Source organism: Lepidochelys kempii, chromosome 3 (genome assembly GCF_965140265.1).
Source record: "Lepidochelys kempii isolate rLepKem1 chromosome 3, rLepKem1.hap2, whole genome shotgun sequence".
Classification (NCBI taxonomy): Eukaryota; Metazoa; Chordata; order Testudines; family Cheloniidae; genus Lepidochelys; species Lepidochelys kempii.
This window is the reverse complement of record NC_133258.1, coordinates 16,032,390-16,057,755: the sequence shown is the minus strand read 5'-3', so window position 1 is coordinate 16,057,755 and position 25,366 is coordinate 16,032,390. Positions and strand designations below refer to the sequence as shown.

The window sequence follows — 25,366 nt, the reverse complement described above, 5'->3', positions numbered from 1 at the left end:
AGTGTAAAATGTTAGAGCCTGCAAGTCCATTCAGCCCTACTTATTCAGCCAGTCACACAGGCCTGGTCTACACTACATCGAATTTAGCAGCGTTATCTCGATTTAACCCTGCACCTGTCCACACGATGAAGCCCTTTTTTTCGACGTCCAGGGCTCTTAAAATCGATTTCTTTACTTCACCCCGACGAGGGGATTAGTGCTGAAATCGGCCATGCCGGCTCGAATTTGGGGTACTGTGGACGCAATTCGACAGTATTGGTCTCCGGGAGCTATCCCAGAGTGTGATCGCTCAGTTGTGATCGCTCTGAACAGAGCTCTAAATTCAGATGCACTGGCCAGGTATACAGGAAAAGGCCCATGAACTTTTGAATCTCATTTCATGTTTGGCCAGCGAGGCGAGCTCACCTGCACAGGTCACCATGCAGAGCTCATCATCACAGGAGACCATGCAGTCCCAGAATTGCAAAAGAGCTCCAGCATGGACCGAACGGAAGGTACGGGATCTGATCACTGTATGGGGAGATGAATCTGTCCTGGCAGAACTCCATTCGAAAAGACGAAATGCCAAAATATTTGAAAAAAAATCTCCAATGGCATGAAGGACAGAACACATGCATAAAATTTGCAGGATTAGGGCCTTATACTTTAGTTACAAATTGTATAACTATGTAAAAACACTTGTGACAGTTTGGGAATATGTCATTTTATGAATTCCTTTTTGTTTTATGTCAAGCACTTATAATTGTAACCTTCAGTGTGGATTAGAATTTCCATTCTGTCACTGGAATAGATACATATTGGAAATAAACAGTGGTATTAACCCTGTATTGTTCTACTCTGGTAGAACAATGGGGTTGCTACCAGTACAGCCATTGACTTAGAGACTCTGCCCAGCAGAGCACCTGAGTGTTGGTACATGGAACTTCCCCAGTGAAGAAAGAGAAGAGAGAGATGGACAAAACCTGCTCTTAAAAGAGAGACTCTCACTAAGCAGAGGGAGCCGTTTTTCATCAGAAAGAGAAGACAGAACCCCTCCTGCCTCTTACCCCCGTCCCACCCCACTCACACACCAGGAGGAGTGGGGACAGTGGGGAGGAGGGGAAGGCAGGAGGAATTTTGATTTATTCCAGGACTCTCAGGACTAGTGAGGAATTTTGAGGGAGGGAACTGGGTTCAGGTGTTTCTTGCTTTGCCTAGATCTGTCACTCTCCTGTGCTGCCCAAAATGTGTGTGTTTAAGAAGTTCCTTTGCAAAGTCTGTGTTATTTTCTTTAACTCTCATGTGGTCCCTAATGAGAAACTATAAACCAGAGTGCCCATGAAGGTGGAGTCTGGGGAGGAACGCATAGGTGACTGGAGAGGCTTGGGATGTCCTGTACTGGTCCCAGGGCCTATGGTATCTGGACTGCAGAGTTCCACATCCCAAAGAAGGGTGCCAGACAGATTCTGCACCCATGGAGCATACGCTAGAATCCCAGAGTTACAGATTGTGACTGCACTCAGCCGGCTTGAAAGCACACTGGATCCAAAAAGTTGGGTCCAATACAGCAGACCAGTAACCATTTACTAGGGTGGGAACACAGTCAGGGCTGAAACATTAATTCTATCTTTCAATTACATCACCTTCTATGTAACCCAAGAACATCTTCATCTTGTCTTTTTACTATAGAATTACCAGAGCGCAAAAATCCAAGAAGGTGACTAATAGAAAAATATCTCAACCACTTAACCTATTCAACAAGTTAACAACAGTATATTTAATGCACAAATAATTACTCAAGGATCTTGCTGTTTTAACAAGTCTTGTGCCTGGCAGTAAATAAAAGGTTATTTCTAATTAAACTGCAGTTTAAGATGGAAGATCATCCACAGATTCAGTACTTCAAGGAAGTTTATGAGTGTACTACAGTGAAGCAGCATAGGTCATAGCTGTTGTCCTTTGAAAGGTCTTAAATCTGATTAGAATCATAGAATCATAGAATCTCAGGGTTGGAAGGGACCCCAGAAGGTCATCTAGTCCAACCCCCTGCTCAAAGCAGGACCAATTCCCAGTTAAATCATCCCAGCCAGGGCTTTGTCAAGCCTGACCTTAAAAACCTCTAAGGAAGGAGATTCTACCACCTCCCTAGGTAACGCATTCCAGTGTTTCACCACCCTCTTAGTGAAAAAGTTTTTCCTAATATCCAATCTAAACCTCCCCCACTGCAACTTGATTACACTGAAAACAAACTGAAGTTGTAATTTCTTTAGCAAAAAGATGTTTATTTACTTGTACTAATGACCAAAACAAACTTCCAGAAGCAGGAGAGAGACACTAAAATGAAGTCCTGATAATCAAAACGTTTTAAGAAGATGTGTATTTATTTTATTAACCAATTAACTAAACATTGGTGGTTTACTTCCATGCCCACCTCCTCAAAAGTAAGGATATTATTCTTAATATATTTTCGTAACAATAAACCTATGTAAATTGAGATATAGTTTTTAAAACAAATAAATAAGCTCTCCTCACAGGACATCAGTAGTCTTATTTTGTCATGTAAAAGTTAACCATCTGGTTTTCAGACAGCATTTAATTACCTGGGTAACTGAGCATCTCCACATGTTAGTCTCCACACCTTAGAGCAGGGGTGGGCAAACTTTTTGGCCCAAGGGCCACACCTGGGTATTGAAATTGTATGGCGGGCCATGAATGCTCATGAAATTGGGAGTGGGGGTGAGGACTCTGGCGGGGAGCGGGCTCTGGGGTGGAGCCAGAAATGAGGATTTCAGGAAGGGGCTCCGGCTGGAGGTGAGGGCTCTGGGGTGGGGCTGGGGAGTGAGGGCTCCGGCTGGGGGTGAGGACTCTGGGGTAGGGCTGGGGATGAGGCGCTGGGGATGCAGGACAGTGTTCCGGGCTGGAACACCTCCAAGGGGTTTGGAGGCTGGAAGGGGGAATCAGGGTTGTGGCAGGGAGTTAAGGTTGCAGGAGGGGGTCAGGGTTGCAGGCTCCGGACAGCACCTACCTCAAGCGGCTCCCAGCTGCATGCCCCCCACTCCGGCTCCTACATGGAGGTGCAGCCAGGTAGCTCTGTGTGCTGCCCTGTCCACAGGCACCACCCCTTCAGCTCCCACTGGTTGCAGTTCTCATCCAATGTGAGCTTCAGGGGCGACACATGGGGCAGAGGCAGCATGCAGAATCCCATGGCTGCCCTATGCGTAGGAGCTGGAGGCAGGACATGTCACTGTCTCTGGGAGCTGCACAGAGTGGGGCAAGCCCCGGACCCCACTCCCCAACTGGAGCTTGAGGGCCGGATTAAAACGTCTGGAGGGCCAGATGCAGCCCCCGGGCCATAGTTTGCCCACCTCTGCTTTAGAGAGACCATCATTTAACTACTTAATACAAATAAATCATAAATCAACATAGCTGCTGAGGATCTGATTGAAATTTGCATGCTGTTAGCCAGAGGTCTTTTTCAGGCTACAGAAAAGGTTAAATAAAATGAAAATTAACATTCTCAGATATGGATCCTCCATGTTGTTGGATTAATTCTATCTTTCAATGCATCACCCAAAATGTAAGCATTAAAAAAACAAAACAAATTTTCTAGCCATTTTGATTGTGAAAATAGACTTCATGATGTAAACGGCTACACTGCTGGCCTGTTGAGTCTACAAGGCAGTGAGCTGTCTGTATCTCCCCCTTAACACTCTATTAGAAGGTTAGTTAACTTTTCATAGATTCTTAGATTTCAAGGCCAGAAAATACCATTGTGATTGTCTCGTATAACCTCCTGCATAACACAGGACAGAGAACTTCCCCAAAACAGTTCCTAGAGCAGATCTTTTAGAAAAATATCCAATCCTGATTTAAAAGTTATTAGTGAAGGAAAATCCACCATGACCCTTGATAAGTTGCTCCAACAGTTAATTACTCTCACTGCTCAAAATTCCACCTTATTTCCAATCTGAATTTGTCTAGCTTCAACTGCTAGCCATTGGATAGTGTTATACCTTTCTCCGTTAGATTGAAGAGCCCATCATCAAATATTTGTTCCTCATGTATGTATTTGCAGACCGTAATCAAGTCACCCCTTAACCTTCTTTTGTTAAGATAAATATATTGAGCTCCTTGAATTTGTCACTATAATTCAGCTTTCTAATCCTTTAATCATTCTCATGGCTCTTCTCTCAACCCTCTCCAATTTATCAACAGCCTACTTGAATTGTAGACACAGGACTCCAGCAACGGTCACACCAGTACCAAATATAAAAGGTAAAATAAATCCTCTACTCCTCCTCAAGATTCCGTTTACGCATCCCAGAACAGCACTAGCTCTTTTTTGTCTCAGTATTGCACTAGGAGTTCATGTTCACTTGATTATCCTCCACAATACCTAAATCTTTTTCAGAGTCACTGTTTCCCAGGATAGAATCCCCCCATCATGCAAGTACTGTATGGCTTGCACTTGGGCTTTTACCATGAGACCTATGTTGAGGAGGGATGGGGAGGAGAAACACCACACCCTATACCAACATAGCTCTGCTGGTAAAACTGTAAGCATAGGCCAGACACAGTGGTTTATTTCAATGTACTTAATTCTGAAAATGATTCAGCTAAAGTAAATAGCTTGCCTCTTATTTTGATGTGTGTCTATGCACAAACTTGCACCAGTTTAACTAAACGTATTTAAAAATACATCTTTAAGCAAACCAATGCCAAGTTTGTGTGTGGACAAGACTCACAATAAAAGTCAAAAAACATATTCAGTTAAAACAATACAAAACCCTCTGTGGGTACTCCTAGATCAGATAAAACAGGCTACATTGGTACAGGCACAACCTCAATATTTATTGATGCAAGCTAAACCTACAGAAGCCAGGGTTACACCAATATAAGTGTCTACACAGGATTTTGCATCTTTAGTTAAATCAGGGCAACTGTGTGTGTAGACGAGGCCTTATATTTTTAGGGACAGCTCCTATGTTAATTGGATTCCATCTGTAATTATATGATCTGAAAACTCTGAATTTTAATACAAGCAGAAATGTGGGAAGTCAACCTCCAACTTCAGTTTCCACACATCTGTAAAGAGTGGGTAAACCTACCGTACTTAGTATTTGTAAGACACTTTGAAGCTGAAAAAGTATTTTGAGAGTTCTAAGTACATTTTTACTAAATAAAAATTTAAGGTCTTAAATAAGAACAAGTTATTTTACTGTATACTTCCATAACTACATACATCTTCATAGAGAATAGATAATACTAGGATACTTAATGTCCTGCCTCAGTGCAGGGGATTGAACTAGATGACCTATCGAGGCCCCTTTCAGTCCTACACTTCCACGACTCTTTGACTAGAAAATAAAACAGAGGCAAATATACTTTAACCTTACCTTTTGGTTTGCTTTCTGTTTCTACTTTTGTAACATCTACTGCAGGTTCTGCTTTTGTTACACTAGGAAACTGGGTTAGTTTTGGTCCCGGCGGAAGGTTAGGTAGTGGCTAAACAAATGCAAGAGAAAAAAAGATACGCACAATTACGTATTAGAAAGGGAGAGTGCAAAATTAAAAGCATTTTGTTTTGATTTGGGTATAAGACACCTTCTCATGATTTGACCATCTGAAATGGTGACAGCTCTCTTTTACAATTAGGTAATTAATTCCATATGTCAAGGGTGTCACTCATTCTTTGAGAGGGTCACATTACGTATTTAATTTAGTTAGGTTCTATAATTACAATATTAAGGCCACTGATGCAATAGGAGTGAGACAGCCAAGCAGCAACTTCATCTTTTTCCACCAACACCATCGTGGGTGGGATTCAGTCCCCAGGAGGGCTGAAGTGCTTAGCAGTTGCAGAAAGAGCAGACTACAGGACTCCACTGTTTATAGCAGCAGTTTAAGATGACAGCTGCTCATCCTGCCTTCCGCTCACTCCTAATACACCGGACCCTTGCTAGAACGTGGGATTTGTGATCCATGTGCGGTATCGCATTAACGCGGGGACCACATTAAAATGAATTCCAATTAAAGTAATTAAATTTGGGATCCATGGCCGCGACTGCATCATATGCAAATTCGCGCTATATAGATGCGCGTTCTAGCGAGGGTCCGGTGTATCTGCCACAGCATACATCAAAGGGGATAAAAACATTAGCTGGATGTTTCTGTTAAAATGAACTCTGCAGACATTTAATTTGCCATCGACCTTGTGAGTTAATATCCCATTACAATAATTTACCAGATTTCTCCAATCCAAGACATTGTTTCAGGCTTACTGAGCCTGCAGACAGATTCAGACTGCTTAAGTCACTTTCAGACGTTTTCTTCGCAATAGAACTAACCAGGAATTTTGATGAAACAGTTTGTCAGAAAATGCTGATCACTGAACCTGAAACTTTTCACAGAAACTTATTAATTTTGGCAAAACTGTTCAGGAAAAGTTTCTTAGGTGCAGGATGGAATTTTGAAACCACATAGAGAGATCCTCACCCTTGTGGGCACTCATCTGTAATGTGGGAAAATCCAGGCACAGCAGGGACTTGAACCTGAGTCTCCCACATCCCAGGCAAGTGCCCTAACCTCCAGGCTCTTGGGTATACTGGGATGGCTTCTTCTCCCTCCCCCACAAAACAAACCAACAAAAGGTCTCAGTTTCAATTCAATGAGGAACAGGAAAAAAATTAAATCTCAAAATTTTTTGCAGAATGGGAAAACTTTTCTGACCAACTCTTCTTCACAATCATATATCAAACAGAAACTTAGGCCCTGATCCTATAACCAATACTCACCTGAGTAATCCTACTGAAACTTCTCACATCAGTAAGCACCACTCATGTGAGCAAGGGTCACTGATCTTCCCCTTTCATTTATTAAAAACCAAATTTTGTAGAGCTTAAACAAGATCCAGATTAATACATACAAGCCAAAACAGATCATATAACCACATGAGCATCCTTCACAAAAATGTAACAGTGCTATATAAAGGAATCACTCCACCTAGCACTGAAATAAACCACCTCCAAGATGAAACTAGTTTAGCAGCACACAGAAATAGTTTTAGAGGGGAAGTGTAGGAAATTATATCCAATTAAAAATGGACATGGAAGTAAGCAAAATATAAATACCCCCAAGTTGGAATTTAGCCAAGGCACGGGAGTTAACTAAAGCTCATCCTGTATCTTGCAACGCAGTGCACTGTCCAAAGGTACTTAAGTGAATCTGAAACATATCACAGTGGTGTAAGTTTGGACTCTACCTTCCAATCCCAGTTTGCAAAGCCCTCACCTCATTCTAACATATCCTAAAAATGCATTTTTCCCCCCGAACTACCAACCACTACCGAATACCTTCCCATCACTCCACCAATACCATTAGACAGGTTTCAGAGTAGCAGCCGTGTTAGTCTGTATCCGCAAAAAGAAAAGGAGAACTTGTGGCACCTTAGAGATTAATTAACAAATTTATTTGAGCATAAGCTTTCGTGAGCTACAGTTCACTTCATCGGATGCATTCAGTGGAAAATATAGTGAATGCATCCGATGAAGTGAGCTGTTGCTCACGAAAGCTTATGCTCAAATAAATTTCTTAGTCTCTAAGGTGTCACAAGTCCTCCTTTTCTTTTTGCAAATACCATTAGAGATAGTGAGCCGCATTAGCAATTAAAAAAAAAAATACTGAAGTCTTCATTAAAGTTAACTCCCTGCTCTGGGTCAGCCAGTACTCAACTTTTCTGTGTCATACATTGCAAAAGTTCTTTGGAGCAGAGACAATCTCCATAAATTCATCTCTTATAAAAAAGTGTCAAATTCTGGCTAGCATTTTATTATTATTTTTGGCAAAACACCAGGCATAAGTGGGTATGTTAAATACAACTGCAGCTTCAAATGGTTTATTTCACAGCCTTTAAATTGTTCAGACTCTTTTCTCAATTCACTTCCTTGCTTTTTCTTACTGAGAGAGAGACTGACTATAACAGTTTACAGGATAAGCCTATTAAGTGAACAAAAAGACAAGCTTGGTCCCATCACATATTTGGGTACTGCTATACGGTAAACCCACACAGTATAAAGTCTGATCATCCATTAGAATCTAAATCATACAAACATGTCTTTGATAGGATAACTGTACTCCATCACATCAGTCAGAAAGAAAACAGGTGAATCCCAGACACTTCTAAAGAACCAATTTTTCACTATAAGAAAGCGATCAGTTCCACTTAAATCAACCTCTGAAATTCCAACTATGATATTTACATTAACATTGTAATGGCTTACAATATTTCTTACTAAGAGAAAAGAGATTGGACAAAAATGCATTTAGCCAGCTTTAAAAAGTCTCCTTAAATACTTTTTTAAAGTTAATTTATGTAGCATGTTTTAAACAGGTTTACAAATCCTTCCATGTAAATATCAGAGACAAAACAACCATTACAACAGTAAGCTTTTGTTTAGCAAATCAGATCTTTCTATTTAAAACTTCTAATTTTGTGGTTGCTACTTTTGTCTTTATTTCATAGAATCACAGAATCATAGAATATCAGGGTTGGAAGGGACTCAGGTGGTCATCTAGCCCAACCCCCGCTCAAAGCAGGACCAATCCCCAATTAAATCATCCCAGCCAGGGCTTTCTCAAGCCTGACCTTAAAAACTTCTAAGGAAGGAGATTCTACCACCTCCCTAGGTAACGCATTCCAGTGTTTCGCCACCCCCATAGTGAAAAAATTTTTCCTAATATCCAAACTAAACCTCCCCCACTGCAACTTGAGACCATTACTCCTTGTCCTGTCCTCTTCTACCACTGAGAATAGTCTAGAACCATCCTCTCTGGAACCACCTCTCAGGTAGTTGAAAGCAGCTATCAAATCCCCCCTCATTCTTCTCTTCTGCAGACTAAACAATCCCAGTTCCCTCAGCCTCTCCTCATAACTCATGTGTTCCAGACCCCTAAATCATTTTTGTTGCCCTCTGCTGGACTCTCTCCAATTTATCCACATCCTTCTTGTAGCATGGGGCCCAAAACTGGACACAGTACTCCAGATGAGGTCTCACCAATGTCGAATAGAGGGGGGACGATCACGTCCCTCGATCTGCTCGCTATGCCCCTACTTATACAGCCCAAAATCATAGAATCATAGAATATCAGGGTTGGAAGGGACCCCAGAAGGTCATCTAGTCCAACCCCCTGCTCGAAGCAGGACCAATTCCCAGTTAAATCATCCCAGCCAGGGCTTTGTCAAGCCTGACCTTAAAAACCTCTAAGGAAGGAGATTCTACCACCTCCCTCGGTAACGCATTCCAGTGTTTCACCACCCTCTTAGTGAAAAAGTTTTTCCTAAAATCCAATCTAAACCTCCCCCACTGCAACTTGAGACCATTACTCCTCGTTCTGTCATCTGCTACCATTGAGAACAGTCTAGAGCCATCCTCTTTGGAACCCCCTTTCAGGTAGTTGAAAGCAGCTATCAAATCCCCCCTCATTCTTCTCTTCTGCAGGCTAAACAATCCCAGCTCCCTCAGCCTCTCCTCATAACTCATGTGTACCAGACCCCTAATCATTTTTGTTGCCCTTCGCTGGACTCTCTCCAATTTATCCACATCCTTCTTGAAGTGTGGGGCCCAAAACTGGACACAGTACTCCAGATGAGGCCTCACCAATGTCGAATAGAGGGGAACGATCACGTCCCTCGATCTGCTCGCTATGCCCCTACTTATACATCCCAAAATGCCATTGGCCTTCTTGGCAACAAGGGCACACTGCTGACTCATATCCAGCTTCTCGTCCACTGTCACCCCTAGGTCCTTTTCCGTAGAACTGCTGCCTAGCCATTCGGTCCCTAGTCTGTAGCTGTGCATTGGGTTCTTCCGTCCTAAGTGCAGGACCCTGCACTTATCCTTATTGTACCTCATCAGATTTCTTTTGGCCCAATCCTCCAATTTGTCTAGGTCCTTCTGTATCCTATCCCTCCCCTCCAGCGTATCTACCACTCCTCCCAGTTTAGTATCATCCGCAAATTTGCTGAGAGTGCAATCCACACCATCCTCCAGATCATTTATGAAGATATTGAACAAAAACAGCCCCAGGACCGACCCCTGGGGCACTCCACTTGACACTCCATTGTGCTTAGATATTTCAAGGGTTTAAGAACCATACATGAATTCTTATATAAACTGTGCATTACTGTGCACAACAGTTTAGGATGGAGAGCTCTCATTTTATTGTTGACTCTCGGGTGGATTCAACCAGACAACATTTTAACTGAGCTTTTCCAAATCTGAGTTAAAAACTCTGTCAGAATCTGTTTGCCTAGGACACTGTCCAAATGCTAAGCAGAGAGGTTTTCTTCAGCCTCTCAGCACTGATGAACAGTGGTGGAAGTCTCAATCATATCAAAATAAATTCCACACCAAAGTAACTATACATATTCCCTTACCCTCTGCCAGCCCCTTACCAAACTGAATTGAGTTAGATGTAGCAAGATCAGGCACTTCCATGCATCTTCTCTCATAATACATGGGGGGAAAGGGGCATAAGATGAAAATATAAAGGCAGGAATGGCAAACTGATTACAAAAAACCTTGTTTATTATTTACACAATACACAGATAAAAAAGAAAAGGAGTACTTGTGGCACATTAGAAACTCTGGAACTCTCAGTCACCAGGTCACATCGAAGCCAAGAACTCAACAGGATCCATAAAAAGGACTGGACATTTATATTCATAAATAAAATTACTACCCACAATCGCTAAGTACCACAAAATATTTCATGTATTTATCCTCACCCATGTCTTGTGTCACACCCATGTAAGATGGTGAAGTATCACCATTTTACAAGTGGGAAACTGTGGTACAGAAAGACTAAAGGACTTGCCCGAAGTCACAGGAAGCCTGTGGCAGAGCAGAGAATTTAAAACCAGGTCTGCAGAGTTCCATGCTAGCACCCAAAGCACTGGACGCTCCTTCCTCTACAATGAAGATATAAAAAATTATTAATGATTTAAAATTTTGGCAGGGATATAAACACGCACGATTTAGGGCATAAGACAGGATACTGGACTAGAGGGCTCACTAGCCTGATCGGTAAGGCAATGGTTTTTTATGAACAATGTTAAGGCTGCAATACCTGAAACGTAATGAGATATAAAAAAAAGTTTGAACGGTACAAAAATATGGTTGGAGAGCAAAAAATATTTTCCATTGTGTACTGTAACCAGATGTTTAGTCCAACATTAACTGCAGAGTTTTTCCCTTTCAGTACACTACTGCCTATTACTACAACAATCAAACCAAATAAGATAGAAGACTCAATCCTGAGCGCTGGTTGTTTCAGAATCAATTTAGATTTTTAAAAATATAAATTACAGGATTCATGCACCTCTGCACTTCTTGGTTGCATCAGAAGCAGAAGTACAAAAATCTCATGAGAAAGGACATTTTCATTATTTCTACTACTGAAATCAGGAAGTCTCACAAAAAAGCCTGTTCTTGTGAAAATACAAGATCAAACAGGTTCAAATAAAGTACAGATAAGCACTGAAACCCTTTACATTCACTGATGACTACTTTGGGCAGAGCCGTATCATTAGTGGGGTAAGGAGGAGGTGGTGTACATATAGAATACTAATCAGATAATCATCTGGTTTAGAAGGTACTGTTTTCTTTTTCCTCTCTTCTATTGCCTTGTGACAACCTAGTGATCATTTTGAATGGATGGTATCCATCACTTTTGTACTTTGTCTTTTGACGCTTACTTGAAATATATATTAGTTTTCAAAAAGCACAGGACTGGCGTGCATTCCCTTTTTTAGTTCTGCTATACACTGATATTCCATCTGCTTTTCTGTATCTCAGTTTCCCGCTTCGTGAAATAGGGTTGTTAAACCACTTCATGGAAGTGTTGAGAGATCTAATGCATTTATATCTGTAAGATCCTAGGACAGAAGGTGCTCTAATTACCAGGTAATTTTTTTTTTAAATTAAAGATATTAACAATATGGTTTTAATTTGGATTCTTAAGACAACATGCTCAAATATGGGCCACCACAAACCTTATCTTGCTTTTTCTCCTCTGAATCATTACTGGATAATCTCGTTTTAAGTTTCACTGAACCTTCTTTAAAGATATCTCCAAACCCAACTCCTCGGATTTTCTTTGGCTGTGCTATTGGTCCAGCTCCAGGTTCATTTCCGTTCCCTGGAGAGGCCACAGGCGAGGGAGAACCAGTGAAAAGAGACTCTGAAAAATTGAGAGAAAATGGTTTTAATGTATAAATTAATAAATGCCACTATTACTGTTAATCAGACAGTCTGGAAATCAAATCAGAAAATTGTTCCTTTGTATAAATGTCTTTATGTACATTGGTCTTGCCCAATAGACCTTAGAATTGCAGTTCCATCCTTAAGTTCACACATTTCCTGCTAGCTAGATATTTAGAAAGAGACTACGTCTAGGATGGAGGGATAGCTCAGTGGTTTGAGCATTGGCCTGCTAAACGTAAGGTTCTGAAGGGCCCATTTAGGGATCTGTGCCAAAAAATGGGGATTGGCCCCACTTTAAGCGGGGAGTTGGACTACATGACCTCCTGAGGTCCCTTCTAACCCTGATATTCTATGATTTTAAAAAGCATTTCAAGGCAGTTTACAATGACACTATTTCTGCACCACATGTGTACTGAAAAAAGGAAAGGAGTACTTGTGGCACCTTAGAGACTAACCAATTTATTTGAGCATAAGCTTTCGTGAGCTACAGCTCACTTGCATCCGATGAAGTGAGCTGTAGCTCACGAAAGCTTATGCTCAAATAAATTGGTTAGTCTCTAAGGTGCCACAAGTACTCCTTTTCTTTTTGCGAATACAGACTAACACTGCTGTTACTCTGAAACCTGACACGTGTACTGGTAACCCTTAGCCGCCATCAAGAAATCAGATCATTGATTTGTGGCCTGATTTCTCAAACATCAGGCAGGAAGGCAATCTGTTATTTTCATCAGCTGTACATTTTTCACCAGCTCTGATGAAATATGCTCCTGCATCTTTTTGACTGAGTATTTTTATTTCTACATGGTGTAACGAACTATGCATGTGTTATTGCTGTCAGCAGCAGTAGCCACTCAACTCAGAAGTACTGCAGAACACCTCACAGTTAATTCTTCCATGTTTGGACAGCCGGAGCAAAAGGGCAATTGTGGCCTAATTAAACATTAAAGAAAGGATGTTTCCCATCATAGCTACTAATTTAAGCTTTCCCCAGACCTCAAACAACTGATGAAAATAACTCAAATCAATTTTACTTTAATTATTACTGTTATTTTTAAAGAGTTAATTATGAACAGGTTAAAAAAGTATCTAAATTCTATTTTCATGTTACTTTTCATCATCATTCAGTTCACCAGATGCAGCTGTTCAACTTTAATCGTTGTTACATGGTGCACTATTTACAACTGATTAAAAAAAACTTTGAAAAATGGTGTTAAGGGAACCGCGTGGTTTGTTTGCGAACAATGAATGTCACTACAGTTGCATGCAGCTGATGGTCAGGAATTCAAGACCTAGGACAGGGTTGGGCAAACTTTTTGGCCCGAGGGCCATATCTGGATATGGAAATTGTACGGCGGGCCATGAATGCTCACAAAATTGGGGGTTGGGGTGTGGAAGGGGGTGAGGGCTCCGGCTGGGGGTGCGGGCTCTGGGGTGGGACCAGTAATGAGGAGTTCAAGGTTGGGAGGGTACTCTTGGCTGGTACCGAGAGGTTCGGAGGGCGGGAGGGTGTCAGTGGTGCAGGCTCCAGGTGGCCTTTACCTCAAGGAGCTCTCAGAAGCAGCGACATGTCCCCACTCTGGCTTGAACACGGAGGCGTGGCCAGGCGGCTCTGCGCATTGCCCTGTCGGCAGGTGCCACCCCTGCAGCTCTCATTGGCCATGATTCCCAGCCAATGGGAGCTGTGGGGGCAGCCCTTGGGGTAGGGGCAGCATGCAGAGCCCCTGGCTGCCCTTACGCATAGGAGCCGGAGAGGGGACATGCCACTGCTTTCGGGAGCCACGTATGTGGGGCAAGCCCCTGACTCCGCTTCCCGGCTGGAGTGCCGGAGTGGGAAAAGTCCCAGGCCCTGTTCCCCGGCGGGAGCTCGAGGGCCAGATGCAGCCCGCAACCGTAGTTTGCCCACCCCTGACCAAGGAGCTGCTTTTAAATGTTTTAGCTTAAAAGACCCCCACACTAGTATTTACAAGCAAACTGGCTTTCCACCTGAAGAATGCATGGGAAAAATAAAAGTCATTTGAAACTTAAAACTCCAATTATTTATCAAACTCAAAATACCCTTTCATATCATTTAACTTTAGCCCTTCAACTCGAGCTCTTTCTAGGGGCTCGTACGTATGTATGAACTCCTCAGAACTGCTGTGTTCCATTTCTGATGGAACACTCCCCCTCCTGCAACTGTGATTTGAGAACTGGTCATATGGGCCTTAATCTTCTCCCTACCTTCCTTTAAGCATGTTACTCTTTGTGCATCTATGAGGGAAATACCCATCTACAAAAGCACTCCCCTCCAGCTCTTCTTCTCACTGATAGGAAGCCTCTAGGCTACAAGATGCATGTTAGTCTTAAAGGATCACACCCTTATGGGGGGCTTACTCAATTGTTGCTGTCTCTGGCAAACAGGGAAGAAAAAAAAATAATGTTGCTCAAAATATAATGCATGGTAGCTATTGGGAACATGATTTTCAGAAGTGCTGAGCACCTGCAACTCCAAATGTAGTTACACATTCAGCATTTCTGAAAAGAACAGATCCTTAATAGCTACCACCAGAAAATAGGCTTTCATTGCAAGTTATGCAGAACACTATGTTTGGAAATGAAAAACATAATTTCACAGCACAGACACTGGATTTGTGAATTTAACAGCTATTTTTAAACCAACTAGTCTTTAGTCCTGATTCACAGAACAGCTGCTAAACTAATTCCTGAATTGCTCAGAACAGTTCACACTTTTGTCCTGCTTCTGATAACTTTTCCAGCACTGATGCAAAACCCGCAGAAATATTCCCCACATTAGCGTATTCTCTCTTCCAGCTCTAGGCACCACCTTGCCAGAAACTAAAAGCTCAGAGCCCCTTACAACTAAAGTACAGTCTACTGAAATTTTTGCAATGCTCTCTTTTCTTTGATCACTATGTAGCTGTCAAAAAAAACAGGTCTTAAGATCAGTTTTTGGTACTGATTTGTTCACTTTGCATATCACTGTGGACAAACAGTGTTCTATATGAGCAAGTTTTTCTTCTTCAAACTGTAAAGCCTTCTCTAAATTACAGTTTACAGAAACTAGATTAAGTCATTGCATTTCCTATAAACCATACATTTGCTTGGAGTCCCTATCAACATTATGATGCTTTTCAGCTATTACAGTCTACTTCTGCCATTCTCCTGGTCATGAAACCATAACCACAAAGGATTGAAATCTGATGTAATCCTAAAGTGATGAGTTAATAGTTGAAGTTGGTAATATTAAAAAGGGAAATTCATCAAGGACACAAGACACGGCATAATGGGGATGTATCATACATTACTGCTAATGGCAACTCTAAGCATATGAATACTCCTATTATCACTGAAGTTATGCACTTAAGTGTTTGCAAGATCCGGGCCTTAACCTTAATTTTGTGATTGGAGACATAAGAAAAAATGTAATTACATTTTTGTGAGGTTCTCTCAAATTATTGAGGTTCTCTCAAACCCGGTATTGCCAGAATTCTACTTGCTTTACAAAGGGATAGTCCCTGCCCTCACAATCTACATAACTTTCCTTTCACTATTGCTGTAGCTTTCCAAAACTAAATTCTTGGTATAAGTTACTGTGATAAGGGTACTGTATTCTAGATAATATGATGGATTATTACCTGTGTCCTCCAGAACGTCTTGTGTTTCCCCATCATCTGTCAATTCTAATTCTTTTACAAAGTTTGAAGGAAATAATCCTGACTTGCCATTTAGTGTTCCACTCCACCAGCCTTCTTCTACCTGTAAAAAGAGATATTTCCCATATTAGTAATAAAGCAAAGGGAAACAAACTCACTGATACGGCAATAAATAACTATGGCAGTATAGCTAAGAGTAGGAATTAAAATAATTCTATCACAAGACACTATAACTACACAATGTGAAGCTAGCAAATACTTTGAAAAAGTTCAAAACTTCAACAAAATTTAAAATGAAGAAAATCATGAAGGATACAGTGGCAGCCACATCTCAAGAAATGTGTTTTATCACTACTTTTCTCAGCACAGCAATTATTCTACAGCATAAGAGGGACCCTCATCACTTACTCCTATTTTGAGTGGCAAAAAAGATGTGAAATTAAAACTAATCATCAGTGGACAGATCTTTTATCCCCTCTCTCTTTCCCAAGTAGAATTCTACAAGTCTGCCGTCTCCCAATAATCAAGTGATCCAAACTTAATGGGAAGGAAAAATATTAAACTGGTTGTAAAATAATGGATGCCAATTTTTATTTTTTCCCCACTGGAGATAAGAAGTCCTGCTTAGGAGTTAAAGCCCTTGAGACCCCATGGTGAACTCTAATGCCCCAATTCTTGGGACTCACGGGATTCCAGATTCTTGGTGTTAGTTATTCCATGACCCTCCTTCAGCTGAAGTATTTTTAAACCATTAAGGAAACTGTATAATTTAAAGCAGAACTAAAAACAGTCTGACACGCCTAGATGATAAAGAAACGGGGGGGGAACAACCTGCTGGCACTGTATAAAAGACATGCTATCAAAATAATTTTTAAATAATTTTCAGAACCATAATATACACAATCCACTCTTTAAATGAACACCAGTTAAATATACTCCAAAAGTTGCAGTTTATTATTGTTTTACTTTGTGGTTTGAAGATGTGTTTTACATACAGAGGACAAAAAGTAACAGGAAAAAATATTGAGACTTTACATGGTCTGTTTTAGTCTCGTGTTTTAGGTTTCTGTGCCTGACCCAGGGCATGCTTTTTAAATGAAAGCTCATTTTCTTCATTTGAGTGGAAAGATTTACTGTTTGAATGCAAAGATCATGACTGCCCATTGGAGGACACGTTTTTATGGTCAGGATTGTCTTTCTGACCAAAGACATCCTGGTTCTCGAATATGATTGCCTAATGAGATGACTATTGTTGGGTAGTCAACGTTAGGCCTTTTCCCTGTCTTTAATCTGCACTTAAAATTCTGTAGCTGTTGATCTGGTTTTAAAAATCCCGGATCCACTGATTGGCACATTCTATATGGGACGGAAATAAAAACTGGTGTCCAAAACCTGCTTATAAATGCTCCCAAATAGCAAAAGAAAGGAACTGTTCGCCCAGTTATCACAGTTCGCCAGTTTCCTCCTCAGGCACCATTCAGCTTTTTACACCCCAAACTGTACTTCAAGAAGAAGGTAATAAAACTAGACATGTGTGCTATTCCTAGAGTACATATCACTGGAAAAGTTATTTACCTTATAGTAACTGGAGGTTCTTCAAGATACGTGATCCCTATCCATATTCCACTGTGGGTACGCACACGCTCCATGCGCCCCCAGTAGGAGAAATCTTCGTTCGCGGCATGCCCCCTTGCCCTCTTTATGTCTCCAACTGAGGAGATAAAGGGCAGAGCAGACAGACCACCTCTCCAGATCCTCCTCCTCTACATGGATCCAGGAATGATTCGAAGCAGAGGAGAAGGAGGACAAGTAGAACAATACAGATAGGAATCACACAACTTGAAGAATCTCCAATTATTAGAAGTAACTAACTTGCTCTTCTTCATGGACTGCTGGGCCCTGTGTATATTCCACTGTGGGTGACTGACCAGCAGTACTCAAGTAGGAGGAGGGTGCGAGGATACAGGAGGCAGAGCAGTTTGAAGGCCCACCATTCCAAAGGATGCATCGGGAGTCCTGTACTAAAGCATAATGTCTTGCAAATGTGTGGATGGAACTCTACATAGCCGCTTTGCAAATGTCAAGGAGAGGTATTTCCTGAAGCAATGTCATTGATGTTGCTTGTGCTCTTGTAGGATGAGCCTGCACCCAACGAAGCAGAGGAAGATTAGAGAGCTCATAGAATGAGATACCACTTGAAATCCATTTAGGGATCCTCAGAGGATAGAGCTTGACCTCAAACTCTTTCTCACTGGATTTATCCTTTGTAGATAAAAGACTATGGCTTGTCATGCTCAATGGAATGAAGTTTCACTTTTTCAGATGCATGTGGAATGGGGAAGGGGGAAAAAAAACCCAAAAAACGACAGGTCAGTGAATTGACTGGTTCAGGTGAAACTCTTAAACGACTTAGGATGTACATGCAATGAGACATGGAATATGACATAAGACAGATCTGTCATCAGTGCTCTCCCACCCTCCTGCCTAAGGTGATGGCCACTAAGAATGCAGCCTTCACAGTCAGGCAAGACATGGAACATGTAGCCACGGATTAGAATGGCAAGCAAACAAGCACTGAAAAAACAAGGTTTAAGTCCCGCTGAGGAGTAGGTTTCCTTACTGGAGGACAGAGTCTGATTAGACTCTTCCAGACTCTAGTGGTCAGAGGGTGAGCAAAAACTGAGTAACTATGTGAAGTTGGGTGGTACATACTGATTGCTGCCAAGTGGACCCACAAAGAGTTGAAGAGCAAACCCACTGTTTTGGGGGAAAGAAGATAGTCAAGAATAAGAGGAATACCTGCAGCTTCTGGAAATATACATTTCTATTGCACCCAGACAGAGAAACATTTCCACTTGGCTAAGACCTGGTCTACACTTAAAAATTAAGTCGGCATAACACATTGCTCAAGGGTGTGAAAAATCCATACCTGTAAGTGGCATAGTTAAGCAGACCTAAGTCCTTGTGTAGACAGCGCTAGGTCAATGGAATAATTCTTCCGTCAACCTAGCTACTGCCTCTTAGGAAGGTGGATTACCTAGGCCAAGAGAATCCAGCATAGGTAGTGTCTACACTGAAGCGCTGTCATGCTGTCTTCAACAATGAAAAAACTGACTTTTGAAATGACATGCATGATTCTGGAAAGAAATTCAATTAGCAATTTGAATTTCACCATGTGAAAAAAAAATAGCTGTACTTGCTTTGATAAGATACTAAATAGCTATGAACTTCGGTATTATCTAATCTTAAAAATGTAGCTATTCAAAGCTCTGCCTTCCATTTCATATAATCTGCTTCTGTTCTGACATGAAATTAATACCCAGATTACAAAAAGATTTATTTACAGTTTCAACTCAATCACTGCATTTTGTAAGCAATACAGCATGAAACTGTTTAGAAGACATTTCTGTGCTAAATATAGTGCATACATTTGTGACACATCAACAAAACTGATTTAAAATAGGTATTATTTCTGGATGTATGGAACATTAGAAAAGCATCTTCAAAGGCAAAAATTGTTTCATTAGATTATGAGACAATCCCTTCCATTTATTCAGATTCTTTTAAAAAAAACAAAAAACAAAAAAAACAACCTTGAGATCACCTACAGGAGTGCTGTCCAAAACTCCCCAAAACTTCTGGGGGTACAGAAATGTGAATTCCACTCTTCATTTCCTGCTAAGCTCACTTCTTCCTTTCTTAAATGATCAGCTAGTTTAGCAATGGGGTGGTATAACAACATGAACAGAATACTTTTCTTTCCTGGTTAAATTCCTGCCTCTGCCAGGTACAGAATTACAACCCAACAACCAGATGTGTGGTTAAATCAGGTAGATCTTACAAGAACTATAGCCCTCAGAAGCCAAACCTTCAGTGTCCAAACATCTAACTTGTCAGCATATCTCCCGAATCTACAGAATTCATGTTAACTGACTCCCAATTATCCAAGCCTTTTTTTTTTTAATCACACAAGCGATTTGGATATTTGGAATTCTACTGCATTACATTTGCATGTAACAGGTTCAGTATTGACCACAAGAGGGAGTTGCACTACTACTACGTTCACTAAACGCCATCTGTACATAGTGGTCACTAAAGAAGTTGCATAGAAACATTCACAAACATAACCACTGCAACAAAAAATGGGATAAAAATTGTGATTTTCAGATGCCTAAACAGAGGAGAAACTGATCCAAGCAAGCTCGCTCACTCCCAACCTTCAGTCAAAAAGAAATCCAGTTCTGCTGCTAACACTTACCAATTGTAAGCTTGAATATTGTTCAAAACACTGATGTTACATAATTTAAATCAAATGAACCACTGGCCACACATTTAAAAATATCGGCTGTAAATGAAAGATCGATAGATGAATGAGTCTGAATGACAGGACATTAGTATTTATTGTTTTACAGTTCTCAAATCTGTGCTAGGGGCTTAAAAGGACACATTAAAACCTTGACTGACAGCTGGAAAAAGGGAAATTGGTAGGGAAAGTGGGTTTATTATATGGCAAAATTGAGGAAAAATTGTACTGTGTTTTTGGCAAGTTGCTTTTTATGTTGGTCTATATCGGTCTTCTCTTAGACTAAGCTCTTCAAGGCAGGGACTGTTTTAATCCGTGTATGTACACTTCCTAGCCCAATATGGCCTCAACCCTTCTTGAGATCTGTAGCTGCTGCAGCTGTAGAGTATATATTATGTAGCAGCAGTAAATGTAGTAGCAGAAGTCATAAATATTACTACAAAGAAGGTCCCAATCAATTAATTTACCATCTAGTTTTGCTCAGATTCTAAGCAGCTTGGGGCACGGACTGTCTTTTGTTTCTGTGTTTGTATAGCACCAAGTACAGCGGGGTCACGGTACAAGACTGGGGCTTCAAAGCACTATGTTGACACAAATCAAATAATAATAATGATGATAAGCAGGGGTAACAAACAGAAAGAAAGAAAAGACTGAGGAAACAAAGGGCTTACAACAGAAAGATTATACAGTTACTCAGGTTAGGCTAAGCATTTTAAATATTTAAACAAATGCTTTTTAAACTGAACTAATTACTGAACCTCTTCCGACAGTCACTCGGAAGAGAGATCTCGAGGGATTCAATCTGGCATAGCTGATTATTTTTCTAATACAGACAAGCACGTTAACAGAATTCTCTCTAGCCTGAGAGAGAAGGGAATTACATTATTGTCATTTATATATCTTCTGTCTCAAGATTTATCAAGGAGCACTTTGGTCCCTCATTGAAATCAGCAACCTGTAAGGTAAGCCACATTGGGTATGTTTTATGTTTTGTAATGGTTTCCTGGAACTGTTCACATTCCTGGTTTTGCGTCTAAACAGCAAAAATTGCCCCCTTTGTCAGCTTTATCCTAAATCACGCTAGAATTATCACCATGACAGCAGCTGTATGGAAGTGTCCTGCTGTATGATTGATAATCTGCATTCCACCAGCTACTATGCCATTTTTCTAGATACAGGGAGTCCTTGGACTTATGAAGCCCAACTTACGTCGGACGCTTTTCAATTGACTGCCCATTTCGCCCCTACAACACTTGTTTCACCCTTATGATGCTTGATTTCCATAAAATTGCTTGAAATCACTTCCTGATTGTATTACAGTGATATGGAGCTGGAAGGGGTCGCTTCTGATTGGCTTTGAGGCAGCAAGATAGCTTGTTGCCAGGTCCGGTTGCCACTTATTTTTGATTGGCTCCCAGCCCCAGGCTCAGCCAATTAAAAAGCATGAACAGTGATTGCTTAGACTCAGCATGTATGCCATTCTTCCTGGCTTTCTGAGCCTGTGTTTTGCCTGCACTCTGGGCAGCATATGTGAGTTTGTGTGATTATTTGAATGCTGTTTACAAAATACAGTGTTCAGTAAATACATTGATGTTGCAACATTAGTCATCTATAATTCATTTAGTACAAAAATCTGGGTTACTGTGGTGAAAAATCATGTATGAAGCCTTGGTTCAGGAACCAATCCCCCCTTCATACCACTGATACCTACGGGAAAAGCAGTTTTGACTTACAACGCAATTCTGAGGAATGAATTGTGTCATAAGTCCGAGGACTCCCTGTATTGAACTCTTGAGAAGATGCAGAAAAAAAATCAAAAATGTTATTAACATTAGTCCTTGCAACAGCCACCACATTTACAGGATCACTCCTCCCAGTAAACCAGGGTCATTAAGTCACTTGGAAACCTGATGGAGAAGGCCAGTGACAATGCCTGGATCTATATCAAACATATACACTACTACCTTTGAACAAACACAGCTGAAGGATGCCAGGAATGAAAAATAGCATCAGGTAGCTTGTTTAAATATTGCCTTGGATCTTTTACCTTCTGTAAGGCTGCTTGGTACAATTCATTGCATCATGTGATACAAAGAATTCAGATCTTGGGATCAAAGGTTTGGGAACAGCAATTTCGTAAACATTTTATTATTAATGTCAATGAAAACTGCCTGTTGAATGAGCAATATTCTCTATCTGTGTTGATAAAGAACTTATCACTGTTATACCTAAGCATTAACTACACATTAAAAATATGAGATTTGCCTGGAGGAGTAAAAAAACTACTTATGTATTGTGATTTTAGAAGTCATCTTTAAGCCATAATCTGCAAAAGCATTTGCTCTGTTTATTAAAAATTAGCAAAAAATTCTACAAGTCAATGAGGCTTAACCCTAAACATCTGAAATCATGAGGATTGCTCTGTTCTCTGGATATACAAGGCCCTTTTTGCAACATGTATTATTCTGGGGAGGATATCAGCGCCCCTTAATAGGTCAAACTTATCTGAAGAGCTGGAGCCAGGTCAAACCGCATATTTAAAAAAAACAAAAAACGAACAAACAATAAAACACTGCTGGTTTCCATGTAGCTAATTATATTGTCCCCCCATATAATACAGTATCCGAGAGCCTCCCAAATGCTTAAAAATAGAAGGAACAGTAAATCTCCCTTCCTTCCTTCATAGACTTTAGGAGAAATAGCTAGAAAAACATGCAGATTTGAGAAAGTTGAGCTGAAGAATAAATTTTGCACCTAGGTCCGAAAATGGCTGCTTCTGGGGTCATGCTTACCTTTTCCCTAGGTTCTATACTATAGTTCCTGTGAAAGTTCCTTCTTCCCACACTCACAAGCCACCCCACTACTGGTTGAAAGTTTGACTGTTCTAGTAAAGCAGCGATCATGGGAGGATATGGTTGAGCTTCCAGGTAGGTAGGGACAATGTCATGAAAGGTTTTCAATATCAAGACAGAGCTCTTTAACTGCACTCTGTATTCAGTATGCTAATGCAAAGAGAATGCAATGGAGTGGTGTGTTCATGATGATCTGCACTCCTCAGCAAATGGCTGCCAAGTTTGATCTACTACACATTTGTTGCTACTTTGATTTGTTCAAAGGTTCAAGAATAAAAGACAATACTTTGCAAGAAAAGACAACCCCTAAAAGTCTAGTCTAATAATGCAACTCTCATCTAAGCCTGGCTCCTGTGTGTGAACTTACAGATGATCTGCCAGAAATAACCTGAGTCCGTATAGCAACACAACCTCTAGGCAAAGATCACACGTACAAACCATAAAGAACTAGAAAGTATTTTTAGGAAATTAAGGTGTAATGGAACATGATTTACTAATGTACATGTTATTCCTTGAATAACTTATAGACTAGTATTTGCTAAACACTAGGTCTTTGTTAATTCAACATTTTGCTATTCCTAAAACAGAAAACCTCTAAACTAAAAATTTTAGAGACAGAAAATCATGCCTCCCTCACCATTTTTGCAATGTTTCAGCCAAATAAAGGTTTCATTTGGGCCAAATGCGAGTGGATTAGTTCTATAAACATAACTTACCTCTTCATTAATGTCAATAACATCCCCCACCTTGAGCTCCAGTTCATCCTCGTTCTGTGGAATATACTCAAACAGCACTTTACACTGCCGCTTCTTTAACTCTGGTGGAAGGGACATTATAAAAACATAATTAAAATGAAACTGCCTAAAAATAAATTGTGTACTTTTCCATATTCAAATCTTTCAAGGATCATATCTGAACACCTGTAAATCATCCCAAGGAGCTAACTATACTTCCTTAGTTTCTAGTTTTCCAATTGTCCATTTACATCAGTATAAATCCAGCTTGCCCTGAGCTAGGTAGACCTTTACAAATACTGACTGCTTCCATTTTTGAGCTTTACACTCTGCCAATTACAAAGGAGTGAACAGTGTACTACCTATTACCAGCATATTAATACATAACTGAGTCATAGATTAAGCAGTTCAATTATTTTCAAGCTACTTCCTGTGAGAAGACTGCAACAATCAAAACAGCTGTCAGCTACCTACTGCACTGATCTAGGCATAGGGAGTAATTCTGGTGTACATTTATGAATCTCAAGTTTTATGACTACACTTTCTCGCAAACACCCATCCCTACAAAAATGTCAGATGATCTGCACAGCAAGGAAATGCTGACATCCTTTGCATGAAATAAAAATACCTTGTTAGGTATTAATTTGGGGGTAATAATATTTGTTTTGCCTGAGCATTCAGAACCTGAACATAATAAAAAAAAAAAGGGGGGCATGGGTTTCATTGGAATCTGAGGAGTACAAAACTTTTCCCAGTTCCAGCATGTAAATCAGGATATGAAGCCTATCATTTAATCAATCAGTATTAAGTGGCACAAAAAGAATCTAGGAAGAAAAGGCAACCCACTACAGGATATTTCACAGACAAAAGATACACGGCTATGCAAATATTAAAGGACTGATGGCATCCTGGTAAGAGAGAGCTCAAGCAGCTTGCAGTAGCACCACAAGCCAAATCTGTACACGTCACAAGGTTAGAGTTTTCCAGATTAATATTGAAATGACACTACTGTAGCAGCCTTGATGGTTTCTTCTTATCCCACTAGAAGTAGAACTTCTAGAAGAAGTTTTCCAGCTAATAAGCAGATAGTAAACTTTCCAAGGCAACTTCCATCTTGAATGAACATTTTTATTCTGGGTGTATTAACAGGAGTGTTGTATGTAGGATACAGGAGGTAACTGTCCCGCTTTATTCAGCACTGCTGGTGCTTCAGCTGGAGTGCCGTGTCCAGGTTTGGGCACCACACTTTAAAAAAAAAAAAGATGTGGACAAATTGCTGTGTGTGTCCAGGGAAGAGCAACAAAAACAACAGGTTTAGAAAATCTGACCTTTGAGGAAAGGTTAAAAAACTGGGCATGATTAGTCTTGAGAAAAAGATGACTGAAAGAGGGACCTGATAAGCATCTTCATAGATCTTAAGTGCTATTATATGGTGATCAGTGCTTCTCCATATCCACTGAGATAGGACAAATAATAAGATTAATCCGCAGCAAAGGAGATTTAGGTTAGATATTGGGGAAAACTTTCCCACTACAAGGGTGGTTAAATTCTGATATAGGTTACCAAGGAAGATTGTGGAAAC

General features: G+C 40.6%; 1 protein-coding gene across 4 annotated transcripts in view; it reads right to left on the bottom strand.

Moving 5' to 3' along the window:
* The window catches only part of CD2AP (CD2 associated protein), a 158,567-nt gene that overhangs the window by 47,894 nt on the left and 85,307 nt on the right, over positions 1–25,366 (bottom strand). For all 4 annotated transcript variants that reach the window (XM_073335813.1, XM_073335810.1, XM_073335811.1 and 1 more), the window contains 4 exons: positions 23,767–23,867; positions 15,878–15,998; positions 12,032–12,219; positions 5,376–5,484 (listed from right to left, as the gene is read on the bottom strand). In XM_073335813.1, coding sequence (XP_073191914.1) covers positions 5,376–5,484; positions 12,032–12,219; positions 15,878–15,998; positions 23,767–23,867 — 519 coding nt within the window. The remainder of the gene's footprint in view (positions 1–5,375; positions 5,485–12,031; positions 12,220–15,877; positions 15,999–23,766; positions 23,868–25,366) is intronic.